The sequence below is a fragment of the Solanum verrucosum genome, unplaced genomic scaffold (assembly GCF_900185275.1).
Source record: "Solanum verrucosum unplaced genomic scaffold, falcon-dt-bn FXZP01000117.1, whole genome shotgun sequence".
NCBI lineage: Eukaryota > Viridiplantae > Streptophyta > Magnoliopsida > Solanales > Solanaceae > Solanum > Solanum verrucosum.
The window spans coordinates 571,787-597,639 of NW_026020014.1; the positions used below are offsets into that span (position 1 = coordinate 571,787).

Here is a 25,853-nt window from a genome sequence, read left to right on the forward strand (position 1 = left end):
ACATGGGACTAATCCCTCCACCTAAGCATTGCCAACTAAGATTCACTACAAAAGAACTTGACTTTTAGTGGCGACGAAGTCGCCACAAAATCCCAAAATATTGCCACTAAAGGTTATGAGTGATTTTTAGTGGCGACTAAGACTCCAACAACCATTCGCTAGTAAAATCTATTTTTTCAACAAAAAAATATGATAATTAATTTTCGATTGTGACCTAATTTTCTAAAATAAATAACTTGCAATATCCATATTAAAAACATCCAATATTCTTACAAAAAATAATCAAAATTACTTTTCGATTCAAATCTCCTACTATATATATATATAATGCATCATTGTACATATTATACATTTACATATGACATAAAAATAAAACATATAGTGTCTTCAAACTCCTACTTAATCGATATCATATTTGGTTTTTTAAAAACAATGAAGAAAAAAACACAAAATTAGAATTTAATGTTAAAAACTTTTAGTGACGATTTTCTGGGCTTTTGTGGCGACTGTTGTTGCCGCTAAAGGTCTAATTCTTTTGTAGTGAATCCTAGTTGGCAACGCTTAGGTGGAAGGATTAGTCCCACGTGGCTTGCCACATCAACAAAAAATTGAGGTGTTAACTCTAGAGGGTATTTGTGGTCTCTTAGGATAACAACAGGGGCATTTTTTATCCCAAAATGTAACGAAGGGTATAAATGGTCTATTTCATATAGTTCGGGGGCAATTTTGACCCTTTTCCAATTAATTAATTAAAGAAGATAAAAAAAAACTCCAACTAAAATATGAATATGTAACGACCAAACAACAGTCATGTACCAAATTAACTTGAGAAATGTTAAGGTCGGAGTTCACAAAATCCAAAGGGAGATCGTGCTAAAAGTGCACGTAGCTACAAAAGGTGAGAATGAAACTGAAAGAGAAGTCCCAGAAATTCGGCCTACCAGGGCTTATACCAACTCTCCTTTCCAAAACATAGGCAGACCGCAGATGGAAGAAATCACCAGGGTTATTATCTCCACACATACATTCCCCAGTAAGCATTACGATTCATGGCATCACAAGCGCTCATCAAAAAAATGGTATTAACATGCTGAATGAAAAAGAACATATCAAATGCAATCTTCAAACAATAGGATGGATAATCCATCATAAAGCTGTTCTAAGGACAAAGGCGGGTGATCAGCTAGAATAGATGCAAGAAGAAAAACATCAACGCATTGGGTAAGTTGCAACGAGCAATAAAAAAAACAGATACGGGTGGGTACGAACTCAAAAACTCAGATTCAGCAACAAAAATAGAAAGCAGCTTATAAATAAAATCAAAACTCTGTATCAGAATGTCAATTTCAACAACACATTTCAAAAAGTTAAGTACTTCTAATTTAGACTGGACATCAACAACAAAAATAAGCTTTCCCAAATTTCTTTGCCCTCGATACTTGAAAATACTTTCAAAATGAAGCTACCATTAAAAAAGTACCCTCCTCAATTACTCTCTCTTCAAGCAGAAGCTGCTGTTCCCTTCTTCCTTGGAGCTGCTTCAGTCCCTGAACATATTGCAATTCGAAGTTCATTAACATAGACAATTCAGAGCTCCTTGACTACACAAACTACTAAGACACTGACACGGAAAATCAACAAAGACTACACGAACTTAATTCTAAAACTCAATTACAAAAATAGATGCAGAGAACATACTTCTTGCTCAATAAGCAAAGACTACACAGAACTTTTTTTTTTTACTTCAATTACAAAACAAACTCCACTAGCGTAGTGGATTATACAATGTGGATCACTGTTTAATCAGAAACTAAAGATCACAAATAACAGCAAGCCATAATACGACGTGTACCTTCTCTGAAATTGGTCTTGAATCTGCGAGGGACGTTGCGGAGGTACCTCATGCGGCCTGTACCAGTTGTCTTCCTGCGGATTGCCTTCACACTCCAGTTGTCTGAAATCCATTTCATTCAACATAACAGTAAATTATATATCGGACTAAGAAGAAAGTTTTCATAGCGTCATATACAAAACAAATTATACGGTAAGAGAAAGAAATTTACATGATCTCTTCCTAGCAGCAGGATAAGCACAAGCAGAACATCGGCTCTTCTGGAGATGGAAACTGCGGCGACCGCACCTCACACACAGTGTGTGGGTCTTGTTCCTCCTCTTACCAAAGCTTCCTGTTCCCTTACCCTATAATAATAACAATACAAAATCCACATTGGTTAGCACATCAACACCTCTTGCAGGCATAAAAGGTGGGGAAGTAAGAGTAATGGAGTAACACTTACCATTGCTGTGCAGTTGCAGAAACCCTAGCGTCTTCCTCAGATAGATGAGATTCGGCGATAATAAGAGAGTTTATACGTCGTAGTTGGAAAGGGCTTTAGGGTTCTTAAAGTGGGCCAAAAGTGTTTTGGGCCTAGTATCTTACCGAGCCCATTTATTCTATTACTTGGCCCGGAAAACGTCTATACGTAAGAATAATGAGATCCATTATTTAATTTTTTTTTATAGAAGTAATGGATAATGACAAATACGTTTAACTAATAATTTAAAAAATTGTGAATTAAAAATTGCACTAATTTGGAGATTCTTAAAATCTTAGTATCTCAGTCATTTCGATTCCCACCTTGTAATTTTCAGACAGAAAAAAGAAAGAAAACGATATATTTTGATACTCACATGCTATTGAGTGTTAAAAACACCTCCCATGTGGGCGCAAAATATTGTATTAATGGCACTTCAAAAAGAGATAGTAGGACCACTACAAAGTACCAACTCAAAACATGGAACTGGAAAAAGAAAAAGATGATTAATTGAGGTGGTTCCATATAGAGTTTCGGAATTTATTCTTGAAAAAATAGTCTAAAATCTCTTTAATCTATACCCGAAATCTCAACTACACACTCCAATTTCATGGGTGTCCTATCACCACATGAATTATTTAAAAATGAAATAAATAACCCCTTAAAACGCTATAACCACTCATGTGTCTTGTGGTGAAACACATGCGCCTGACACGTGTTTTTCACCAATTAATCTTCGTTAATTATTTTTTCTCCTTCTTCTTTATCATTTCTTCCTCAATTATTTTTCAACCTTAATTCTTTGTGAAAGTTTCGATTTAAAATAATATTGAGGGATTTGAATCCAATTTGGGAGTTTTTTTTTTTTTGTTGAAGATTTAATTACCTTGTGTAGTTGTAGAGAAATGTAGACTTGCCGCCTCCTCCATCCTTTTCTTCAATCCGCGGCGGCGAATTTTGAATAGAGATTTAATCCTTGGTTTTCGCCTTAATCACTTCCATCTCTTCACCACTAACTCTTTTACTTTCTTCACCTGCTCAAAGTTTTAACCCAAAAAATATTTGTTGTCTTGTCCATCAAATTGAATACAAAGTTTAGTCTTCTATAACAAATAAATTTAATCTAAACCCTCTTTAGTATATAAAGTTGTTGAATTTATATTCAACGGTGAAAAAGAAGTATCTTTCTTCAAAAAGTCAAGAACATTGTTATGTAAAGACACAAAACCTTATCAAGAGAAGAAAAAGTTTGATGGTTTGGTTTAGATTACAAACTAATTATTTACAAAGATTAAAAATTAATTAGGAGATGAATTCAAAAAAGGTTGCCGGAAAATCTTCAAACTCCGACCATGACAAAATTTAGATCAGGAAAATAGTTTAGACAATAAGAAAGAGAAAGAAAACAATCAAAAAAGAAAGAGAAAAAACGATCAAAAAGAAAAATAAATAAAAAATAGTCAGCTCACTCTCTCAAAGAGAGTGAATGCACTCTTTGTGCCAACTCAGCATTTCAGGAGTTATATATTTCATTTTAAAATAGTTCAGAGGTGATATGACACCCGTAAAGTTGGAGTGTGTAGTTGGGATTTCGAGTATAGGTTGGAGGGGTTTTGGACCATTTTCTCATTATTCTTTATTATTATCATTTTTTAAAATATCTATAAATGCTGATTCCAACCAGGATATAGCAAAAATACATGCCATCAACACTGCAATTCAACTTGTTAGGTGTAGTACAGAGAAAAATGTGATTAAGCAAATCTATTTCATCATTTCTTCGAGTTTGCATTAGCTAGGCTTTTGGTAACACCTATTATTTATCTGATCTAATACTGCATATTGAGAGCTGACTGTTCAGTACTGTATATATATAAATATAAAGTATTAAGAGCAACAACATCCGGGTGTATTCCCGCCACAAAGCGACGTCTGGAGAGTATAAAGTGTATGTAGAACTTACCTCTACCTCAAAGCGTATAAACTATAAGAGCATTGGGGGGAAATGTATCAAGAGCGAGCAGATTATAGGAATTTATTGTTGAGGTGGACACTGCCTATTGTAGCATGTTGAAGAATTCAAGTGTTAAAACCGTAGGAAAGAGACTGATGTAATGAGCCCTCATCTCCTCAACCATTTCAATCATCTCTTCTGTTTATGCCCCTTATCTTCTTCAACCACAATTTACCAATCTTTAATGATTTGGGGTCCAAAACCAGCTCTTAGATTAGTGGCTAATTAAAGCATTTCTCATTATTACTTAAGGTCCCATTGACATAAAATTAGGTGTTCTTTAGTTGTATGTACTAATCACATCAAATATCAACCCAACTCACTCTTCAACATTCTCTTATAACAATGATCATTGTTGAAATTCCATTCCCTAATTACGTACGTTTAATTATTCATAAGAATGCTATTCCCTCCATTTCAGTTTACTTGGATTCATTACATATTAACTATATAAAGTAATAGTAACAAAAATTAGAATTTCAAAACATCATTAATAAAGTTAGTTTAGGAAAATACGTCTCTAGTTAAAGTTTATTCGAGGTGTGTCAAGTCAACTAGGACAAAGTAATACGAAACGGAGTGAGAACTCAACTTCAGCCTAAGCTTTAAATATCCTCCTTCTGCTAGGTGGTGGATAGAACCATCAATTCTGAGCCCTCAGAACCTTTTGATCATTGATTCCCTCAAAAACTACAATTAGCTTTTTACTTTTCTATTGTTTATACCCTCCTTACTTGAAAATTTTCTGCACAGAGGGTAGGGTCAGAATAATGAATATAATGGAAAGGGAAAAATATATCTGGAGGAACAACTAATGCAAGGAAGTGTCCCTTGTATTTCATTCCCTTTTTGCTTTTTGTCTTCAACTAAAAAGGAGCAAATCAGCTCTGTCTGTCCCTATATTAAACTTCTTGAAATTATAACTTCAAAGGAGCCAAGGCTAATAGCAGTATCTTTTGCTGCACAGATAGAAAAATCAGATGGAGGAGTCGTACAACAAGATAGAGCCACAAATGCTGCTTAAGAAAACCATCCAAAAGACTAAGAATTTCCTCTACAAAACTCCTCATAATCTCAAGTCATTTCTATTTGGAGGTCACCACAAGCTACCTAAAACTGCTCGTCACTTCAATCCCTTTTTATCAGTCAGCAAACGATTCTCAAGCAGTAAAAGAATCCCAAAGACTACTGTTAAGGAGTTGGATGACTTGTACAGGGACTACTATCAACAATGGCATCACCCTGATCACAATGAGATTCAGGAGAGAAAGATCACTAGCAAAAATGCAAGGAAATATCAAGGGATGGCTGATGGCGATTATAGCGAAAGCCAGAGGAAACTTGCAGTGCGGTTTGGTATGGAAGACATAGAAAGTGAAAGGAGAAAGGAAGATGAGAAGAAAGGGCGAGAAGTCTTAACACGAAGCACAAGTAAAGGGAGTCTCACTTTACTGAAGAAGATGGAGGAATTGGAAATGGTGGAAGGAGAAGATATGGATCATGTGCTAGATATAGAAGAAGTGCTTCAATGCTACACTCTGCTAAACAGCCCAGTTTATGTTGACATTGTTGACAGATTCTTCATGGACATGTACACTGAGTTCTCGATTCGAAAACCATCAGTTATTGTCAACAGTTCAATGCGAAGACTTGGTCCTCTCAAGCTCTAGAAACAAACAAGTATGGTTTGTGTGTGCCTCAAAGATTGTGAGTAGTGGTGCAATTCCCATCTCTTTTACTTCTGTTCCTGTTTGCTCATTGTTTTTCAGTTAATATCAATTAAAAAGATCAAGGATTGTGTGTATTTCTTTGCTATTTTGGTTGTGTAATTCAGAGTATAATCTACTCAGTAGATATATATTTTGGCTGGATTGTGATTACTTTAAGAGTCAACCTGACCAACTGTTTAAAAGTGTCATAAGAGATAATTCTAATAGATTTATGTCTTTTAAGCCTATTTCTTACAAACAAAACCAGAACACTTGTACTACCAAGCACAATGATATCACAGAATTTCAAGAAATGAGAAAGTGGAGCTAAGGTACCAAAATAGCAATAGGCTAAGCAAGTGACCAAACCATTGAGCTTTTATCAGGAAACTTTCCGGCAATCTTTGCGGATCTGTCCCATTGGTGCAGTCAGGACTCCCAAGTTGGAAAGCTTCATCATTGTCGTACCGAAATCCTTGTGAAACAATGACACATCTGAAGCATAAGCTTGGACCCAGGTTTTAGTTTCTTCCCCTGCCGTCAGCTGCTGATCGACGTACAGTATTCCCCTGCCTTGTAGAAGACTGCGGTAATACAGTGTACCAAAACTTTCTCCTGGTCCCTCAAAGTCCATCGGTATTGCTGGCTCCTCCACCAGGGAAGATGACAATTTATGGATAATAGATGATGGTGAAAGTGATGTTGAAATTAGTTGGGAAGGGGATAGTGATTTTGATATTGGTGACATCAAAGAGGCCTGATTGGTGTTGCATTTTGACCTCAAGAAACTCAAAAATTCTGAGTCCATAGTAGGGTCGGAGCTGTTAGTCCCGCTGAAGTTGGAGAGCCTGTTGACGAAGAATTTGCAATGGATCACCCCAGTGCTGTGAGCCCCTGTTCGAAGCAATTCCAATCAAAACAAACCAGATTTCATTTGTGTGAAAGCAATCGAAACAAAGAATCCTATGGTAAAAACAATACCTAAGAGGCTTACAGTCTCCCTTTCATCGAAACCTTTTGATGAGAATGACTCAATGATCTTGGAAAGATCATCCTGAGGACTAGGAAGCTCAAAAGTTGCATCTTCTGCGAAAGAAGACAGACTGTCTCTCCTTCCCGTTTTCAGTGGGTAGAAAGGGCCACCAGACTGAAATAAATGGAGGATTCTTTCAGTTGCTTGTGTGTGAGAGATAGTGAGGGGAGGAAGGGGAGAAGGGGGTTACCAAAATAATGCTTTCTCTAGCAGCCAAAACAACAGCATCAGCACAGGAAACAACTCCAGGACAAGCTTCTTCGAGCTCTAATTTAACGATATCTATTACGTCGAAGCCCTTCAATGATTCGTTGGGAGGAGATTCTTTCTCGCTATGCATTCCTTCAACAGAGTCCAGTAAAACTGAGGCATCGCACCCCTGTTATTTAGCAATGATCCATTCAAAAGCAACGAGTCATCAACTAGTATTCATTAACGAGAACTTCACAAGACAACACACTTTAAAAATTCATGATTTCTCCTGGAGCCATTCACTAGACTATTTGAGTTGGGAAAAAGAGAAACAAATTGATTTCTCACGATACAGAGATCATATATGAGCACAACCAGTAACAAATATACACGAGAAAAGGAAGTTCACGCTGAGAATTTACGAACTAGCTAACCAGAATTGGTAATCACGTAAACCAAAAACCAAAAAATGGAGTTATATCGCAAAACAGAAAGTAGAAACACCAGGTTATATCAAACGGACTCATTAGGCCTCTGTTTTAACAACGACAAGAGAATTACCAAAGTTCAATTTAATAAACTTCCTTGATAACAATCAAACAATATAACGAAGACTGATCAATATACTTAAAACGCAGGCTTCGTCATTGATAATCCTAACTTCATGTATATATAACCAAAAACGAAAAAATGCACTGATGTATAAGAACACGAGCAGATACAATTAGGTGTTTAGGAAAATGACCTCAACAAAGCAGTCGTGGAAAGCAAGCCTCAACAATGCAGGAGCAATCTGTGGTTGTTTTCTGAAAAGACTCCGAACACTTGATCGGATTATTCGCTCAGCTTGAGGGCAAGTTTGTTGGTAGTAATCGTATATGAGAAAACCAACAGACGCAGTTTGTTGTTGGAGCTTCCTCCCCTCTACAGAAGTGGTAGCGAACATTGGAAGTGGCGGAAACGAGTGATCATCGAAGATTGAGTACTGAGAATCACGAGAGCAATATTTGTCAGTGCGTGAAGAGAATTCCAACTTCACATTGATATCATCAACGTCTTGGTTCTGCAAGGAGATGAGAATGCATAACAAAAACACTAGAAAACTCAATTTCCGTGTAAAATCCATGGGAATCTGAAACTTGGAGAGGAATTTTTGAGAGGAAGAAGGCGGTAATAGAATGATATCGATTATGGAAGTGTACGTTCGTTACTTGTCAGTGAAGCTGGCTAGCTTGCTGTGCACCGTAACTAACTCTTACCCGGTGTGTTAACAAGTATACCCTCTATCTTTCCCCAATTTTTCATTTCTGCCATTGCTTCATTAGCGAAAGAAACCAAAGGAGTAATTAATACTTCCAGTCTCCAAAAGGAGAACCTTCATATTATATAAGGTGCTCAATCAACTTCTTATACCATTTAAAAATATTTTAGCAACAAAATTGTGATTTTGTATAGTTAAGTTTTTAAATATATCAAAAAATTTCATACTAAATGCCTAAGCTACACAGGAGCATCTCAATGTCTAGTACTCTATTGGAACTCAGCCTGGCAATGTTGATAAATATCCTCTTCGAGTATTTGTGACTATGAATCACATACATAGGCGTTTTGAGAAAGGCTTATATCAAACATTCCCGTCAAGAATATCATAACATTTCTCGATTTGTGCATGTCATCCTTGCACAGGGGTCATGCTAATCTTCTCTTCTCTATATCGTTCCAATTTTATCAAATGTCCCCAAAGGAACAAAAATTTCATAATACAGTTGCAAGAATGACATGAAAAAAATCTGTTACATTAGGAGGATCAAGAAAATAGGCACAATTTGACGGTTGGCTTAAGCTTGGAAGTTCCACACAAAATAGCAACATACAAAAAGTCACAATAGCAGATTGTCTCTAGTAATTGAGTAGATTCCAAGAGCTCATTTCGTAGCAATATGTTGATGCATGTGGCTCATGGCACACAGCTACAATGAAAATATAGCAATTGTACAATCAATTACACCAGACTTGGCCAGAGCCTCCACCAGTCATCTATGATAGACTTTGTAGGCAGGACCAGATTAAACAAATTTGAGCCCCCAAAACATAGCAAATGCCTCTTCCACTCGGCAGATCAATCAACAAATAATAATCTTAGCAACAGAAAGCCTTAAAGCCATGCCAAAGCATCTATCGTATTTTTTTCTTTTCAAATGAGAAAATGAATAAACAATGACAAGATTCTTGTGTAACTTAACAGAAGGCTTCAAAAACTCTTCTGAAGAAACCAACATGTGAATGTTGCCACTCCAACTTTTGCAAGCCACATGTTTTCTACACCAACACCTATGGGTCCATTAGTGGATCTACAACAACACCTCGTCCCAAAGCAAATGTGCACAACATCTGAATTTTGTATGCATACTGAATTAGAGCTTCAGTTGCCAGAAGATACAAGAACATTGTGCTCCTTTAGACGTCTTTGAAAATGAGCTAACTGGTTCTGCAACTCTAGGATGCCAGCAGCCTTTTGTGAAAGGATTGCATTTAATCGAGAAATATAATTGTCCAGCTGGTTCCCTGGTTGATCTGCCTCAACTAATAGATTCATCTCCTGAAATTGTGAAGCAGGATTCTCAATTCCCATGAATATCCAGCTAGCCAAGCAAAATTAACTTGTCTACAAAGTGACAAGCAAATACACAACCACGGAAAAAAGTACTTGCCAACATCCTTACGGGATTACAAGATTGACATAAAGTATTTATAGAAAGACTTTTCCAACTACAAACATCAGGTATAATCAGTAACATCACCATTTTTTGAGAATATATATCTACTTCAACTCCCTATGCTGAAGGCGTAAATCATTGTTCCACAAAATTCATGTTCGTTACATACCTCTCGAACAATGTCCATTGTTTCCTCCACTTGTTTCCGATGCGCATTCACAAGATCTTCCTCATCCTGAAAAATTAAACATAAAGCATTCAGAGGCACACTCAGGCTAAGTGAAATTCCTCAATTTTCCACAAAATAGATTCACCTTTAAGAGAGCATTCAAATCATCATCCGAGTTTGAATACTTTGCCTCTGTTCTAGGTGGCTCCTTCCACTTTGTCTGAGCATTTGCTCTCTTCATTTTATCTTCTGAATTGGAGATAGTGTAACCATCAAGCTTCTCATTCTTCTTCCACATTGGCTTCTCTTGTTCATAGAAATCTTCATCATATTCATCCTTGTCAGTTTGTTCAGGCCATGAATCACCAGTATCATCTTCAAATGTTGATGTAGAAGGTACAACTGCAGAAAAAGATAATGTTGTCGACTCCTTCAGATTCAATGTTGAGGATGAGACATCCTTCTTTGAGTTGTTCCCTTTTGAAAGACTCTTCACCCTGAAATTTACAGCAAAGTGCAAAGCTAAGACTATGAACACAGAAAATAGCAGCCGTGGAAACAAAATCTTATTCAACAAATGATTACCTGTCAGCATATCTTAATGTATTTAAAGTATGCTCACAAGATCCTGCATTTGGGGAAATGCAAGATATCATAACAGTACGACTATTTCCAACAAAAGAGTCCCTCAGCACTTCAGTTAATTTACTGCCTCTAAAAGGAATATGGTTTTGATCATTGTCAAGGGCTCTAATGCATTCCTTTAGTGCCAGCAAACTTTTATTAATCTCTGCTCCTTCAATTCTGCATAACAGAAGACAAGGTAAATATGGTAGTAAGAAAAGAATTTAGCGATACAATATTATTAAAAGACGAAGAAATGCAGTAACTTAGTAGATAAACACCTGGTTTGCTTATCATTATCAGTTGTGTCTGCACCACGTTCACTTCCTGCAAGGTCTATGAAGGAGAGCTTCCCAATGACACGGGGAGGTTTAGATTCACTACCGTCAGCTGACCTCTTAACAGAAAGCTGGAGAATAGCATGTGACCTAGATGATTCCTCATTGGCACCAGTGGTGCCAGTACTTCTAGTTGCATTTCCTCTGTCAATGAGCTCCTTAATCATCTCCACATCAGAGACCCTGTATTCTTGCAATCCAACTATACATACTTGTTGTTTACCATCCTCTCTCATGCAAAGTTTCCTGCAAAGAATTAGTTTCAGTTATCCTCAGAAAGCTACAACACTTTAATGTTGCAAAATGCAGAAGCACTTACTTCCGATCATTAAGCAAGTCATAGAGCTTTCCACCGTATATCTCAAAAAAACTGAAAAACAATTGAAAGCCCTGGTTCCGGTATGTATGATGAATGAGCCTCAAAAGATCCCTAGATGCCCTCAGAGGTAGTGGTTTCATGGTATACGTTTTGCCACTTCCTGAATAAGCCAAAGATGATAAGAATTTTAGAGGAAGTTATAGAAAAAGTATGAAAACCAAGCCTCTTTGCACGATCATCACAGATAACTACCAGATTGATTATGAAAACAAACTTGGAAGCACAGTCAAAGACCTCTCAAGGAAGCTGTAAAATTGGCATATGACAGAATAAATTGACTGGGCATTGGTTGTTTCATATGCCTTGCATTTGAAACAGTGGACTGAAATTACTGCATATGAAACGACTGGAAGACAAATTTTGAACAAAATGCAAGAAGAAAATTTGAAAACTTTAGGCTATTTTTATCAGCAATTGCACCATCAGCTGATTAATATTTTTGTAATGGTTCCTAAAATAGTTGAATTTGTATGAATGAAACACACTAGAACTTGCCATGACCTAGATCCCTGGAGAATGAGCATTTACCATTGAATGTAGAATGATCTTTTCTCATTTCTAAGTTAATGTTTGCACATTCTGCAGGGCTGTGAGATTAAAAGTCTCTGATTGTGTTATATTTATAAAGACCTGGGACTTCAGGAATTGTTGCAATAAGAGAATTTGAGTACAAAAGCTTCATAGTACACCAAATCCCCCTACTCCCTGAATGGGCAGCACTAGACGGTGTTTGATGTTTTAAATCTTGATCTTCAACCAATTGATAAAGGAGTTTGAACATAGCAATAACAAAGAAAAACCACAAATGATTACAGGTGTAGAATATATCCCTTAGCATCAATAAGCAGAGGGTCTAAAAACAATATTAACAAAAGTGTTTTGTAAAAACTCACCCCACATGATAAGTGCATTCCTAGATATTGGAGAACACTGATAAATCGAGCAAATAGTAACAATGTGTAAGTGCATTCAGACCACTATTCTTCACAGTTCGAACAAGCAAAAGGATAAGTAAGTGGATGAAGTCAAAACAACTTGTGCCAAGAGAAATAATGGTGACATTGATTAAAAAAAATACTGATTAAGCTAGGTAGCATACCTGTTTGCCCATACGCAAAGCAAGTAGCTTTTGTGCGTTGGAAAATTATTGGGACAATGGGCTCCACTGTTTCATGGTATACCTAAGGAGACATGTGGGCAGACCAAAGTTAACAATGATCTGAATGCAGTTAGGAGTTTGGGGGTCTGATGTAGAATCATGTATTTTATAATCACCTCATCATTCGAAACCTCCTCATTTAGCACAGCATCAAAGACAAACTCATGCTTCTCAACATATTGAGTCAGATCAACCTGTATTATAGTCGTATATAAGAACTTCAAACTCAAAGAAAAAGGTTTTAGGGCAAACTTGGGCAAAACTAAGCAGCAAGACATAGGAGGGAGATTTACAAAACACAAAGAGAACAATGGTCATGTCAAATAATCATATTTCCACATTCGTGTAATCTTATTGCAGAAGTTTTTGGCATTCAAGAAGAGATATCTTTGTTAGCAAAATGATTTCCGTCAGGCAAATAATGGGTAAATGTTTGATAACAGTGATTTTCAGGTTGTCAATTACTAGAATATTCACTCTAGTCACGAGATTGAAATTGAAGGGATAGACATGCATATTCAACTGCCAATACAGGGTAAAAACAACTGCATTTCCACAAACCTTTAGTTTAGTTTCATGGACTACTAGAGAGTTGAAACGTGTTTCAACGATGTCTTCTTCATTCTTCGTTAATTCCTTTTTGTTTAGTGGTCGCTTACGCACCTGGAAGTAGATAACCATTAGAAACAACTTGAACAAGTACTAACAACTTTGTTCGCGTGCAAATACACATGAAAAAAGGTAGACAACTCTTGTGCAAGAGAAAAAATAAAGAAATCGCATAACAGGGATTGCATGCTGGATATCGTTAAGAAAATGAGAATGATTCTGCGCTATACAAACTGAGAAGTAGAATACTTAGACTCCAGAACTAGAAGCAATGAAGTTGAGTAAAACATACCACCACTTTGATCTTTGCGACATTGCTGGCCTTGTCTTTATCAACAGCAAAACTCTTAGAGACGTTACTCTCTGGCAAGCCCCGAACTCGACCAGTTTGCTTGTTGTTTGTAAGGAATTGCTCCGAGTCATCAAAGCTTTTTGCTCGAGCAAAATGATGCATGGAAGGAGCATCATACAAACCAGCAACAGGCATCTATATATAGAAACTCCACATAAGAGAACTTGAAAACTAAACTATAGGAATTATAAAGGTAGAACTACAAAATTTCAGTCAAACTAGTATGATATTATATGAATTATCATGGCAGAGACGAGGGCCAAATTGAGGTATATCAAATTGTTGATATCCAAATATATGGTGTTGTAGTGTCTGACCAAATGATGCTACAATAAAATGTCGCTCAAAGAGCTAAAGTGTGTCAACCTGGAGATTCTAACATCTAACTGCCACTGTCCATCATCTAAGAGAAGAAATAGAGAATGCAGGAGTAGGCACAGCAGGCAAAGAAATAGAGAAGAAATAAACAAATGGTTCAATCGCAAAGCGGGTTTGCACTATAGTAACAGAAAAATCAACAGGCAAAATGTTAAATTAGGTCTTAGGCCTAACTCACACCCCAAAAGCTAGCTCAAAAGGAGGAGGATTGCCCAAGCCTTATAAGGAGTCCACCCATCTCATTAACCACCGATGTGGGACTTTTGTCATTCTTTAACACAAAATGGCAAGAGCTTTGGTGGCATTGGAAAAGTAAGAAGCTCTAATCATTTGAAACTTATTAAAAGTGGACAACAATTCCATGGCACTGTAAAATGAGAAGCTCTAATCCAATGAATATCATATAAAAACTTACTAAAGCAGCAAAACTTTAGGAAGTAATTGCACATCTTGCACTGACATAACAAGGGTGATGTCCAATCGCATAACTAAAATAATTAGATTATCCAATCCCCTTAAAAATACGAACGCAGAATTTGTCCAGATGAGAAACCAAACCTCTGGTAAAAGCTCAGTATCCAATGAGTGTAGATCTAAGAGTCCAGGACTGAACTCATTGGGATAGACTTCTTCGTCACCATTCCTTCTCTGGCTTGACTGTCGATGATTTCCCGGCGGCGTCAAAGGCTCCGCAAAGAGATCGCTTCCTCCACTATATGTCCTCTGTGCACCTCTAAGCATTCTCGACCCTTGAGCTCCACCATAGTATCCATATTCCTGTCCCTTCACCGACATCAAAATCAAATAAACACAATGAACAAAACCACTGTACAATCAGATCTATGAGCTAGGGTAACAGTAAGCTCAGTAAAACAAAAAAAAAAGTAGAGAAAATCCAAAACCTGTGGAGCCTGAGGAACATTATTATTTGAAGTTTGAAGATGTTGAAGACCAGCTGATTGAAGCCATCTTCCATTAGATGAAGTCTCCAGGAAGTTATCAGAGTATTGCCTCTGGTGATGCGCCGTCGATGTTCCAGATCTTTGCCTTCCAACTGCATTCATGTTTTTTCACTACTTCAATCTCCGAATAAATCCAATCTCCTCTTCTTCCACAAACAACAAATTTCCACACCTCCAAAGCACAATCAATCAGCTGAAACCTCTCTCTCCGTCTCTATAAATCAACGATTCGATGAACAGATTAGTTTCACAGTGCCCAGTGGGTATCAGAAAGAGAGAAATAGAAGATGAAGATGAAATGGAAGACTCGGTGGGCTTTCAAAAGCATCTATAAAGTTTAACGGTTCTGATTCATTTCACCGTCACAAACAGTAAAAAGTAAATCTGAAGGTATTTTCAGTGCGATAAAAGGAGAGAACGAAGACGAAGAGCGGATGAGAAGTGAATACAGAAAAATATTTATTTATTTTTAACCAACCAGAACGGACACGATTATTAGAAATGTTCAAAATACCATTTTTGAATTTGGCACGTGTGAGGGGTTTTGGTGGGGCCCACTAATTTTTTGAATTTGAAGATAGCAAAACAGGCTCACATGGTGGGGCGTCGTTTTATGCATTCACTGGCCAAACATTGTTTATTTATTAATATATGTGATTAAGTTTAATTAATTATGGGTTAAATTTTGACTAATTCTGAACCCGCCTTTGACTTGTATTCAAATTTTCGTACATGTTTGGAGTGGTGATTAGATGGTGACACGTGTATAAGATCAACGGTGGATTTTGAATAATTGAACGTGCGAATATCGTGGTTGGAAGTAATTAAAATCAAAATGGCCGGTGAGTGTGTCCAACTTTTGGATGGACCCGTTTAGATGCACTTTTAATAGATGGATTTAGTTAGTGGAATGTTCCATGCCACAAAATTTAATTAGATATCCCTTTTTCTAGGTCACCCTTTATGTCTTGTTTCATTTTTTTCCAAAAAAATATACATACTATCTTCGTTTCAATTTATTTGTTTGATTTTGACTTGATATGTAATTTTAAAAAGTGAAGAAAACTAGTGAATCTTATAGTCATAAGCTAAAAATATGTGGAATGCATCAAAATGTTCTTTTTTGGTATTGAAAACACAACAATAACAACATACACAATATAATCCTACAAGTAGATTTAAGAAGAATAGGGTGTGTGCAGACCATATCTCTGCCTTGTGATTTGTGAAGACACTTTATGTTGTCCTATATAATTTTTGCTTGCATTGCATTATTTGATCTACATATTAAAATGATAACATTCGAGATAATCGGCTATAGAATAGACAATAACAACAAAACCTCCTAGAGTACGTTCATTTCACAGTAACTAAAGTGGAATTTAATCACCAAGGTAGAGTTGTATAAAAATGGCGACTAGGGTTGTTGTTTCCATTTTTATTATATTTATATAATTTCATGTCTCCGATAGATCTACATAGGATCATTCATTTACAATGGAATGGAATACAAAATCAACATATCTCAATGAATCATATCATATATATATATATATAAAAGAGAACCTTAGTCCCGTCTATGTGGCACCACCACAAACTAGAATTCATTTTTAATTTATTTATTTATAAAACTAGCCTTCCTCTTTCATGAAAAATTGTGAAATTTATGAAAAGTTGCGACTTTTATGAAAAGTTGTGACTTTAATGAAGAGTTGCAACTTTAATAAAGTATTGCGACTTTTATAAAAAATTGTGACTTTTATGAAAGGTTGTGACCTTTTTGAAGGGTTGCAACTTTAATAAAGAATTGTGACTTTTATAAACATTTGTTCACACTACACGTTGTTGTCTATAAATAGAGGGGTTTCCTCTCATTTTAAAACAACGAAAATTCTAAACCTCTTCTTCTTCTTCTCAATTAAATATTTGTGTACTTTGCTCCTATTGAGTGGCTCACTGACACCTTTGCTTATGTTACATATCCTGGTATGTATTTTTACAGTCATTGATTTATGCTTATGTTATTAAGAATAAATGATAAGATGTAATAATTTTCATTTTCCTTTACATTATTAATGTTTGTTATTAGGTAATCTTGTATGTAAGATAATATAGTGTTTTACTTTTAATAACTGATAGGTTTTAAGTATTATTTTATAAATTTCATGATATTAAATTCCCGCGCGAAGCGCGAATAATTTTACTAGTACAATAGAATAATGGCTACACAAACTGTTGAGAACAGCTCTGAGAGAGACGGTTTCCAAAAGTATCTCAATTCAAATACATTGGTACTAAAACACAATTTCTCTATATATCCTTTCCAATGAATTTTCTTTCTTTTTTCTAACTTGTATTCATAATAATCTCGTCAAGATACTTTTAAATAAGTCTCTTTTAATTTTGAGATACCAAAACGAACTTTAGCATAGTGTTTTTGTCGATTGTAAAAAGATTAGAGTTTGATTCCTTGCGATCATAATTTTCTTAACATTGAGGTTCACAAAATTAGGTCTATACATGATACATCCCCTTGCCGTTATTCAACAAACGATGTGTTTGACTAGTTTTGAATTAAAAAAATTGCACAATATATAGTTTGTTTGTTTTTTCAAACTTATTGTATTTAATACTCCGAATATTTTTTTCAATCCTACTTGGCTTAAGGTGACTTCGTCACGGCCTATATGTTCAAAAGTTTGTCCTGAAGGTATCACACAAATTCAATAAACTTTTAAATTAAGGTCTAAAAATTAAACTTACCTACAAATAAATTTAGAGGGCAATAACCAAAGAAAAAGGCTATTTGAAAAATCAGGCGTGTTCATGGTAAATTAGAAGAGGACCATTATGTTTAGACTTTAGAGGGGAAGTCACTGACAAATTGATTGTGATTTAGCCTTCTTCTCCTCTGAACTTTAATTTAAAATCATAAAATTCAATAGTCAAATAAGATAAACAAATTAAAATGGAGGGAGTAATTAATCAGAGAAACTTTGAGTAGTAGAAAAGGTGGAAAAGATGAAAAATATGAGCTTTGTTATCTCCAAATCTTTTAATTTAAGAGGAAGGACAAACAAGTAATTTTGCATTGTGTCAGCATTAACTAATTGATGAAGTCACAATTTAATTTGCACAAATCTACTCTCCATATGAAATAAAATCACTCTGAAGATGTTAGTTCTAGTATAAAGGTAATATGGGAATTCCATAAGAGAAATTTTGAGTAGTAGAAAAGGTGGGAAAAAATGAAAATTATGAGCTTTGTTGTTTGCAGCCCTTTTAACTCAAGAGGAAGGACAAAAAAGTAACTAGCATTGTGTCAGCATTAACTAAAAGATGAGGTCACAATTTAATTTGCACAAATCCACTCTCCATATGAAATAAAAAAATCCTGTAGAAGATGTTAATTCTATTATAAAGTTAATATGCGAATTCTATTAGAGAAACTTTGAGTAGTAGAAAAGGTGGAAAAGATTAAAAATATGAGTTATGTTGTTCCCAACCCTTTTAACTTGAGAGGAATGACAAAAAAAGTAACTAGCACCGTGTCAGCATTAACTAAAAGATGACTTCACAATTTAATTTGCACAAATCTACTCTCCATATGAAATAAAATCATTTAGAAGATATTAGCTCTATTATAAAGTTAATATGCGAATTCTATTAGAGAAGCTTTGAGCAGTAGAAAAGATGGAAAAGATTAAAAATATGAGTTGTGTTGTTCCCAACCCTTTTAAATTAAGAGGAAGGAAAAAAAGAAACTAGTATTGTGTCAACATTAACTAAAAGATGAGGTCACAATTTAATTTGCACAAATCTACTCTTCATATGAAATAAAACCATTCAGAAGAATGTGAAAAAGTTAATATGTGAATTTTATAAGAGAAACTTTGAGTAGTAGAGAATGTGAAAAAGATGAAAATATGAGTTTTGTTGTTCCTAACTCTTCTAACTTAAGAGGAAGGACAAAAAGTAAGCATTGTGTAAATTGTGTAAAGATTCGGTCACAATTTAATTTGTGCAAATTAACTTTCCATACAAAATAAAATAATTCAGAAGATGTTAGCTCTATCATAACGTTAATATGCGAATTCCATAACATCAGTCACAATCAAGTATCATAATGTTTTTGAAATACAAATCTAAAAGGCGCGGAATTTGGTCTTATACCGACAACGCGTCTCTATCTCTATATCCAGTCTTTTCAACTAACTTGAAAAGAAATTCAAAATTACACCAAACTGATTTTTACTTTTCGTCACCAATACCTACTGTTACAAATAGCAAACTTATTATAAAGATTGACATTCTCTGAAGGGTGATTAAGCAGTCATATCTACAGTAAATTGCATTCATTTTCTCTAATTTGTGTAAAAGGAAAATTATGGCATCTACACATTGCTCTGAATTATATCAATTTCCAAACAAGATTATTCTCTCATTTATAACATTGTAAACTCAGTTTCCTTTCGTGTTCTCTCCCCTCTCGCTATACATTTTTTTTACTACAGCTCAGAGAGGATCCAGGAGAAGAAAGAAATAAAAACGTTACAAAAGGTTGAGAGGAAAAATATGCACCTCCACATAGAACTGACAGAAATTGTGGAGATACGACTATTGTCGGCCTGGAGTTTCGCAGCCAGACTATTCAGAAGTACACAGCAAGTAATTCACTCTTCATTTCTCTTTCGTCTGTTCTGTCTTTTCCTCTGATTTAGTTCCAGCATCAACATTTTTGCCAAAGCCAAGTTCTGACATGTCTTGCTTTGCCATCAAATTCCTGCAATTGCGCTAATGAAACAATCATTTGTTTGCTGTCTAAATTCCTATACTATGACGAACAATTGTTGTTTATTAACATAGAGATAGATTACATAACAGAAAAGACCTAAAAACAGCACATTTTAGTCAAACCATCTCACTAAAAACCATCAATGTGTGTTTAAATGTTGTAGCAAAGCCTCGTGTTGTTTCAAAGGAAAAAGAGAAGGTATTTCAGACTTTGGCGTGTTCAGAATATCAAGGTTTGTACTTCCTGAGATCTTCTCTTCAACTATATGGGGAATTATCCTAGAACTCTTTCTATATTCCTATAGTTTAAGGAGGAATTCTTCCCTTCAAATTGCGCAGATACTGCTGGAATACAATGAAAACAATATTCAGAATACTGCTACTTATGTAAAGTGCAAAAGGTCCAAATTAAACTCTCACATACAGCAGATGACTTGCAACAAATTCAAAATCAACGAGCACCAATATTGCATTTTTCATCTCTTATGAAGATATGCATCGCATAACTGATAAAAAAAACACCAAATGGAAGATTTTTTCCTGGTAAAGTCTGATAGAAAAAAATTGAAGTTGCACTATGAAGTAATATGAGAGAGAAACAAGAGCCTGATTCCAACTAATGCTGTCATCATCCTCTGCTAGGAGCATAACCATATCAATTGACTGTTGAGACATAACCACCTCATATAATTGATCATGTTTTACGTTAGGAAATTTTTCACCTTTTCCTCCAGTGGACAAAATTTAGGGGAAGCACTCTTTCAGATACATTACGAGGCATAATTTGCACATATTTGTGAATATAGAAGATGAATTTATAAACTTGCTATATAGAATTTATACAAACTGGAACATTTTGTAGTGCAGCGACCAAAGCAAGTAAAGACCTTTGATGACTACATTAAGCTGTGTGCTAAAGTATACTTTTAAGACTTAAGCAGTGTAGCAAGTTTTCCGAACCAATCAAATGAACTTACTTCTCCATTCGGCACTCCAGGTACTTTCTAGAGAGATGTCTACACTCCTCGGATTTATGCCCAGCGGATTTAAGACAATTGAGGTATTCCTTCTTCTCCTAAAATGAACCAAAGAGAAAACAAATAAGACAAGAAAACGTACCACGGAAAACCTATGCTCTGTCACAAAAATAAAATCACTTTTACTTAATTAAAATAGGAAGTGACACACAGAAGGCATCACAAAAGAAATTAACCATGAGAATTTTGAAAGGACTCTACCAGGTCACATAAATGCATGTGATCCAATGGGAAAACTCCTTTCTCTGGTGGAACCGGTCTCAGTCCTCTATTTCCACCAAATGCTCCCCCTTCAAAGAATTGAAATAAATATTTGAAACACAAGAGTAAAGAATAAGGAAACACATACAAATAGGACTACAAAGACTCTCCCTCTGGTTTAGGTTGCTGCGCATCAACCGTGGCTTTGAAATATGCGCAATCCCTTGTGCTTCTAAAAGAAATGAAAAAAAAATGATTTTATACTACCACTTGATTAGTTTGAATGGCTTATTTAAGTTTGTCCTTCCAGAATGTCTTGAAAAATCAAAAATGGCTTTGCATTGTGTCTTTCATCATGATAAGGCATTGAAATACCTTTTGCTTTCCAAAAAAGGAAAAAAAAAATCTGTTGTGTCAATTTCAATTTCCTATGAAAATTTCATCCTCTTGGCAAACTTTCCTTAATTAATAATTGAAAACTCGGAAGTTTCACAGTGAGGACAAAGGATCAATTACCAGAGTGATTTTAAAAATAAAAGCTCCATGGGATTGACTCTATAAAGATGGTGTTTGGACCATTTTGCACACACTGTGACTAATCCACTAGGTAACTTACCTCCCACCACACACATTCCAGGCAACTCTCTACTGGCTTCCACAAATGGAGAGAAAGTACCTAATTTTTTTGTTTCTACTCAGATGAACCCTAGTCTTCCATGATCAATTCCAACTTCATTAACCGCTAGGCCACAATATTGCAAATGACAATGGAAGAAAAAAGGAAAAGAGAAATTATTTAATGTATGCCATATTATATATGTTTGTTAGTAAGAAACTGAATATCATATAAACTTCAGAGATCAACTTATGCAACTTTTCTTTAGAATTGGTTCCAAAACGGTTCATAGTCATATCAAGACCACATTGAGGTAACATGCACCATCCAACCAAAGGGATAACATGCTTTTCACCTGAAAATAATAAAATATGATGCTGAAACTCATAGCAATTTACTTTCAGAAAAATATATTTTGCTCTTTCCTTAACTAATTGGCAATTTAATAGATACTCATACTGAGTAATTGATTACCTTTGATAAATTGTTTGTACTGTTCAAAGGTTGATGTTTCAGTATATAACTAACTCAAAATGTTAACAGAAAATACATAAAGTCCCCCTAAACTCAACATTTACCGATAAGTTATATAAATCAAATTTACCCATAATATTAGCGAATAAAAAGGACATATGAAGAACACAAGCAAAATTGAAACAGAATACAACTAAACTTCTTACTGACTCAGTTTAAGCTAAATCTGTGCTTATTTAAGATATATTTTCACTGAGAACTACATAATCGTGAGAAATTCGCATATAACTGGTGGGAATCAAGAGGGTAAATTTACCTGCACTCATTCCGGAGATGTTGATTTGTTGTATCTTACAGTAGTCGTCGTGATTTCGCCCGGAAGTCTGATAACGACGGAGCAGAGAAGCATTACAGGCAGGACTTCTAAAACCAACGAGGCAAAGAAGCAGTTCTTAATTGGGCTTCGATCGGAGGCCCAACCCTCTGAATACAAGATGTGCTCGTTTTTATAGGGGTTTTTCCTCGGACTCAGAAACAAATTCATATACGTTCAAATACATGTATTTTTAAAATATATAGGGTCAAAATTATATTTAATTTGTTCTAGATATATATATTTTGTGTGATTCATAGGTATCTAAGATACATGTACAAATTTTGTTTGCCTTCCTTCTGTTCTCGCTCGTCTCTTTCCCTATTTCAGTGTATATGGTAGCTAAACACATGTATCTAGATGTATATGACATATAATGTGGTATGAAATTATTAATTAGTGAGATAAAATGTAATTATTTCAAACTATAGAAAAAAATAATAAATATAATAGAAATATTTGTGTAATTAGATAGTTTCTCCTTTTTTTTCGTTTTACATGGTTTAATGGTAATTAAGTCTTATAAGTAACTTACAGTCCTTCAAAGATTCTTGGGATCTTTTGGTTGTGGAATGGGATAAATAAGAATATCAGATAAAATGAATTATCTCATCTTCTCTATGAAATAACTAATCCCGCGATTTCCCCCATCCAGCACGAAATTTTTTATCATATATAAGGCACAACTAGTACTAGTTATATGAGACGATTATTTTATTAATATTATATTTTGACCTGTGCGGGACCCATTTTTATTTTCTATTTTGGCATTGTTTCTCTTTCTTACTTTTCACTTTCCTTCTTTTTCTATTTTTTGTTCTTTCCAAAATATAAATTAAAGTAATTTTTTTAATAGAAAATACTTTTAAAATTGTTATTTTTATCATTAAATAACTACCTAAAATATTAATAATTAAATTTTGAATTTCAAAAATATTATTAATAAAACTAGAGTTATGTGTATATATCAAACACTTGTTACTAAATTACACATTAAATATTGAAAGCATGGTTATGATTATTATTAGGTGTTTGACTATATAATTCATATATTTTTTAACTGTATTGAAATATATGCCTTAGAGTTGAAAATAGAGTTATGTTTTATTTTTGCAAAAAAAATATTCAAAATAATGTTCATATTATATATAAATACAATTTCAAAAGTGAAAGTGAGTTGAAAAACACATTATACGAACATGTTTTCCAAATTTAAAATATACCTTCAAAAAGAAAAGGTTGTGTTTTAAATTTTCATTGTCAAAAATCAATTTTTAAATAAAGTGAAAAATTATTTTATAAGTAATTTTTTATGCTTAAATGGGTGCTAAAAATAGAAGTTAAAAAAGACACGAAATATGAAGACGGAATTTTTTAAAGTATAATAAATGAAAAATGAGAGAAAAAGAAATAAAATAATTTTAGTGGGCGATTTTAATGACATAAGTGACCATTCAAATAATTAACTTAAATTTTTTTATGTTCATAGCCTTTAAGTATAGGGACCTTAATTATATAATACTGAAAATTATAATTTGAAAAATATATTCTATAAAACAAATAAGTATAAGAATAATAATTATTTTCATTCGTATAAACTGAAGGAGAAGTTGAACTGATTTTAAAATTAAATTAAATTAAAAAAAAAAATACAAAACGAGAGAAATGAAGAAAGAGAAGAAGAGTAAAAAAGAGAAACAAAAGGGAAGAAGGAAAATAAAGTATGGCCCATGAGTCAGAATATAATGTTAATATAATAATGGCTTAACACATAAGCAGATCCTTTGAACTTGCACGCTTTTTCCATTTAGACATCGAAGACCTTTTTCCTATTAAAAACCCAATGTATTCAAAGTGTGTCTATTAGACATACATTGCTGATCTCATAGTAAATGTAGTGCACTCATTAAAAGCGCATGAGAGGTCTCTAATATCTCTCTTCATCCCTATTTTTTCTCCTCTTAACGCTTCTCCTCCATTGCCCCCAACACTGTCATAATCACCTCTCATTCACCACTTGAAAATGTCCTCTTCCTTCACTTTTTTTGTTAAATTCAGTAAAAAATAAGTTAAATTAAAATGGTATAATTAAAGCAACATTAATCCCCATGGTTGAATTTTTAAAAAAAGTACATGATTAAGCAAAACCCATGAACAAGTAGCAAAAAATAACTAAATACGGAGTTGTACTATTTGATTTCTTGGTAATTTCAAGTTTTGATCATATTTGTTAATGATAAAATAGAGAGGAAGAAGAAGAGAAGATGTTGTTAGTGGTAGAATTATGGAAACAATCGATAACTTTTGGGGGAAAGAAAGGATTGAGCTATACAAGTTAGTGAATATTGTTTGGGAGGAAAGGGGAGGAGAGATTATGAAATATTTATATAATAAAAATTAAAAGAACAAATAGAGAGTTCATAAAAGTATTAATGGTGGAATTTAAGTTGGCAGTGGGGAGGGGCTTCAAAGAAGATGATGCGGAGGGGGTGGCTGGGTCTGACAAAAAAAAATTGTAAAAGATATTTTTCTTAATTTGCCACATGTCAAATTATGATTCACTCTTTATTCATGTTATAGGCGTTTGAAAGACACGCAACTTGCATTTTTCGGGCAATGCCCATGAAGTGTCTGATAGACACACTTTGAGTATACATTAGGTGTTCAATAGGAAGATGGTTTTATTGAGGTGTCTAAATGGAAAAAGCGTACAAGTTCAAGGGTCTACTTATGCGTTAAGCTTATAATAATTCCTCATACAACTAGTATTAGTCGTACCTCATCCATAATAAAAAATTTCCATCTAGCACCCTCATAAAAAGAAAGAAATAAAGGAACACCAGGTGTCATTCGTTTGTTTTTTTTTCCAAAGATAGTCTCTGCGAGTTCTGTTATGTTTTGTTTGTTTGAATTTTTTTTACAAAATAAGTACTCCTTAACTTTTATCTTAAAGAAAAGAAATTTCAAATCTTCCAAAGACATTAAACATGCTCTTGCAGTAAGATGTTTCCAACGTCCACTGCAGAATCTTGCCTGATGTTCTAATCATTGGGAATACATCCTCGTGGAATATTCAGTATTTGAATCAGACAATTTTTTTAATTTTTTTTGTTCATAGAAACTACAATATCAGCAGTGAAAATAAGGAACTATTAAGCTACAAACTAGAGGAACACCGTCACTGTGTATTTGTAGCAAAGTGAGTTTTGTACCATTGAAATATGGACACCTGAAGCAGACAATATCGAGGGAGCAATATACAGTTTACAGCCGAAACCTCTGAGGTTTCCTCAGTAGAGATGTGTACAAAGATTTACAGAAAATACTGGTTATAATCCTCTTTTCCTATAAGTAGATGGATGCTTGATCTGCAGGATGTCCTGAACCTGGCTTCTGTTATGATTGGTA

General features: G+C 34.6%; 5 protein-coding genes and 1 non-coding gene across 7 annotated transcripts; 1 reads left to right on the forward strand and 5 right to left on the reverse strand.

Annotated features, from left to right (window-relative positions):
• Nucleotides 1–1,291: 1,291 nt before the first annotated feature.
• LOC125820637 (60S ribosomal protein L37-3) lies at nucleotides 1,292–2,429 on the reverse strand. The gene is made up of 4 exons (XM_049500051.1): nucleotides 2,298–2,429; nucleotides 2,064–2,199; nucleotides 1,853–1,954; nucleotides 1,292–1,547 (listed from the first exon to the last, which is right to left on the reverse strand). The coding sequence occupies exons 1-4, from the start codon at nucleotides 2,298–2,300 to the stop codon at nucleotides 1,501–1,503; spliced, it is 288 nt and encodes a 95-aa protein (XP_049356008.1). The 5' UTR covers nucleotides 2,301–2,429; the 3' UTR covers nucleotides 1,292–1,500.
• A 2,562-nt stretch (nucleotides 2,430–4,991) lies between these two features.
• LOC125820654 (uncharacterized) lies at nucleotides 4,992–6,133 on the forward strand. Its single transcript, XM_049500069.1, has one exon. It carries the CDS (start codon nucleotides 5,310–5,312, stop codon nucleotides 5,997–5,999), a length of 690 nt encoding a protein of 229 aa, XP_049356026.1. The 5' UTR covers nucleotides 4,992–5,309; the 3' UTR covers nucleotides 6,000–6,133.
• Nucleotides 6,134–6,282: 149 nt separating this feature from the next.
• On the reverse strand, nucleotides 6,283–8,514 carry LOC125820701 (putative Peroxidase 48). Its single transcript, XM_049500121.1, has 4 exons — nucleotides 8,009–8,514; nucleotides 7,262–7,450; nucleotides 7,020–7,185; nucleotides 6,283–6,932 (listed from the first exon to the last, which is right to left on the reverse strand). Exons 1-4 carry the CDS (start codon nucleotides 8,387–8,389, stop codon nucleotides 6,421–6,423), a joined length of 1,248 nt encoding a protein of 415 aa, XP_049356078.1. The 5' UTR covers nucleotides 8,390–8,514; the 3' UTR covers nucleotides 6,283–6,420.
• A 389-nt stretch (nucleotides 8,515–8,903) lies between these two features.
• Nucleotides 8,904–9,011, reverse strand: LOC125820857 (U6 spliceosomal RNA). Its single transcript, XR_007442547.1, has one exon. It is a non-coding gene; the product is annotated as a U6 spliceosomal RNA (small nuclear RNA).
• A 170-nt stretch (nucleotides 9,012–9,181) lies between these two features.
• On the reverse strand, nucleotides 9,182–15,384 carry LOC125820598 (kinesin-like protein KIN-13B). 2 transcript variants are annotated; one of them, XM_049500007.1, is made up of 12 exons: nucleotides 14,891–15,384; nucleotides 14,547–14,765; nucleotides 13,551–13,745; nucleotides 13,211–13,312; nucleotides 12,766–12,843; nucleotides 12,590–12,671; nucleotides 11,431–11,590; nucleotides 11,055–11,357; nucleotides 10,735–10,953; nucleotides 10,295–10,646; nucleotides 10,150–10,215; nucleotides 9,182–9,862 (listed from the first exon to the last, which is right to left on the reverse strand). In XM_049500007.1, exons 1-12 carry the CDS (start codon nucleotides 15,050–15,052, stop codon nucleotides 9,686–9,688), a joined length of 2,115 nt encoding a protein of 704 aa, XP_049355964.1. In that variant the 5' UTR covers nucleotides 15,053–15,384; the 3' UTR covers nucleotides 9,182–9,685. The 2 variants fall into 2 exon arrangements, with proteins under 2 accessions (XP_049355964.1, XP_049355963.1); XM_049500006.1 differs by having other exon boundaries at nucleotides 14,547–14,771.
• Nucleotides 15,385–19,361: 3,977 nt separating this feature from the next.
• Nucleotides 19,362–22,547, reverse strand: LOC125820673 (uncharacterized). Its single transcript, XM_049500096.1, has 4 exons — nucleotides 22,389–22,547; nucleotides 20,983–21,071; nucleotides 20,722–20,819; nucleotides 19,362–19,733 (listed from the first exon to the last, which is right to left on the reverse strand). Exons 1-4 carry the CDS (start codon nucleotides 22,396–22,398, stop codon nucleotides 19,631–19,633), a joined length of 300 nt encoding a protein of 99 aa, XP_049356053.1. The 5' UTR covers nucleotides 22,399–22,547; the 3' UTR covers nucleotides 19,362–19,630.
• Nucleotides 22,548–25,853: the final 3,306 nt, after the last annotated feature.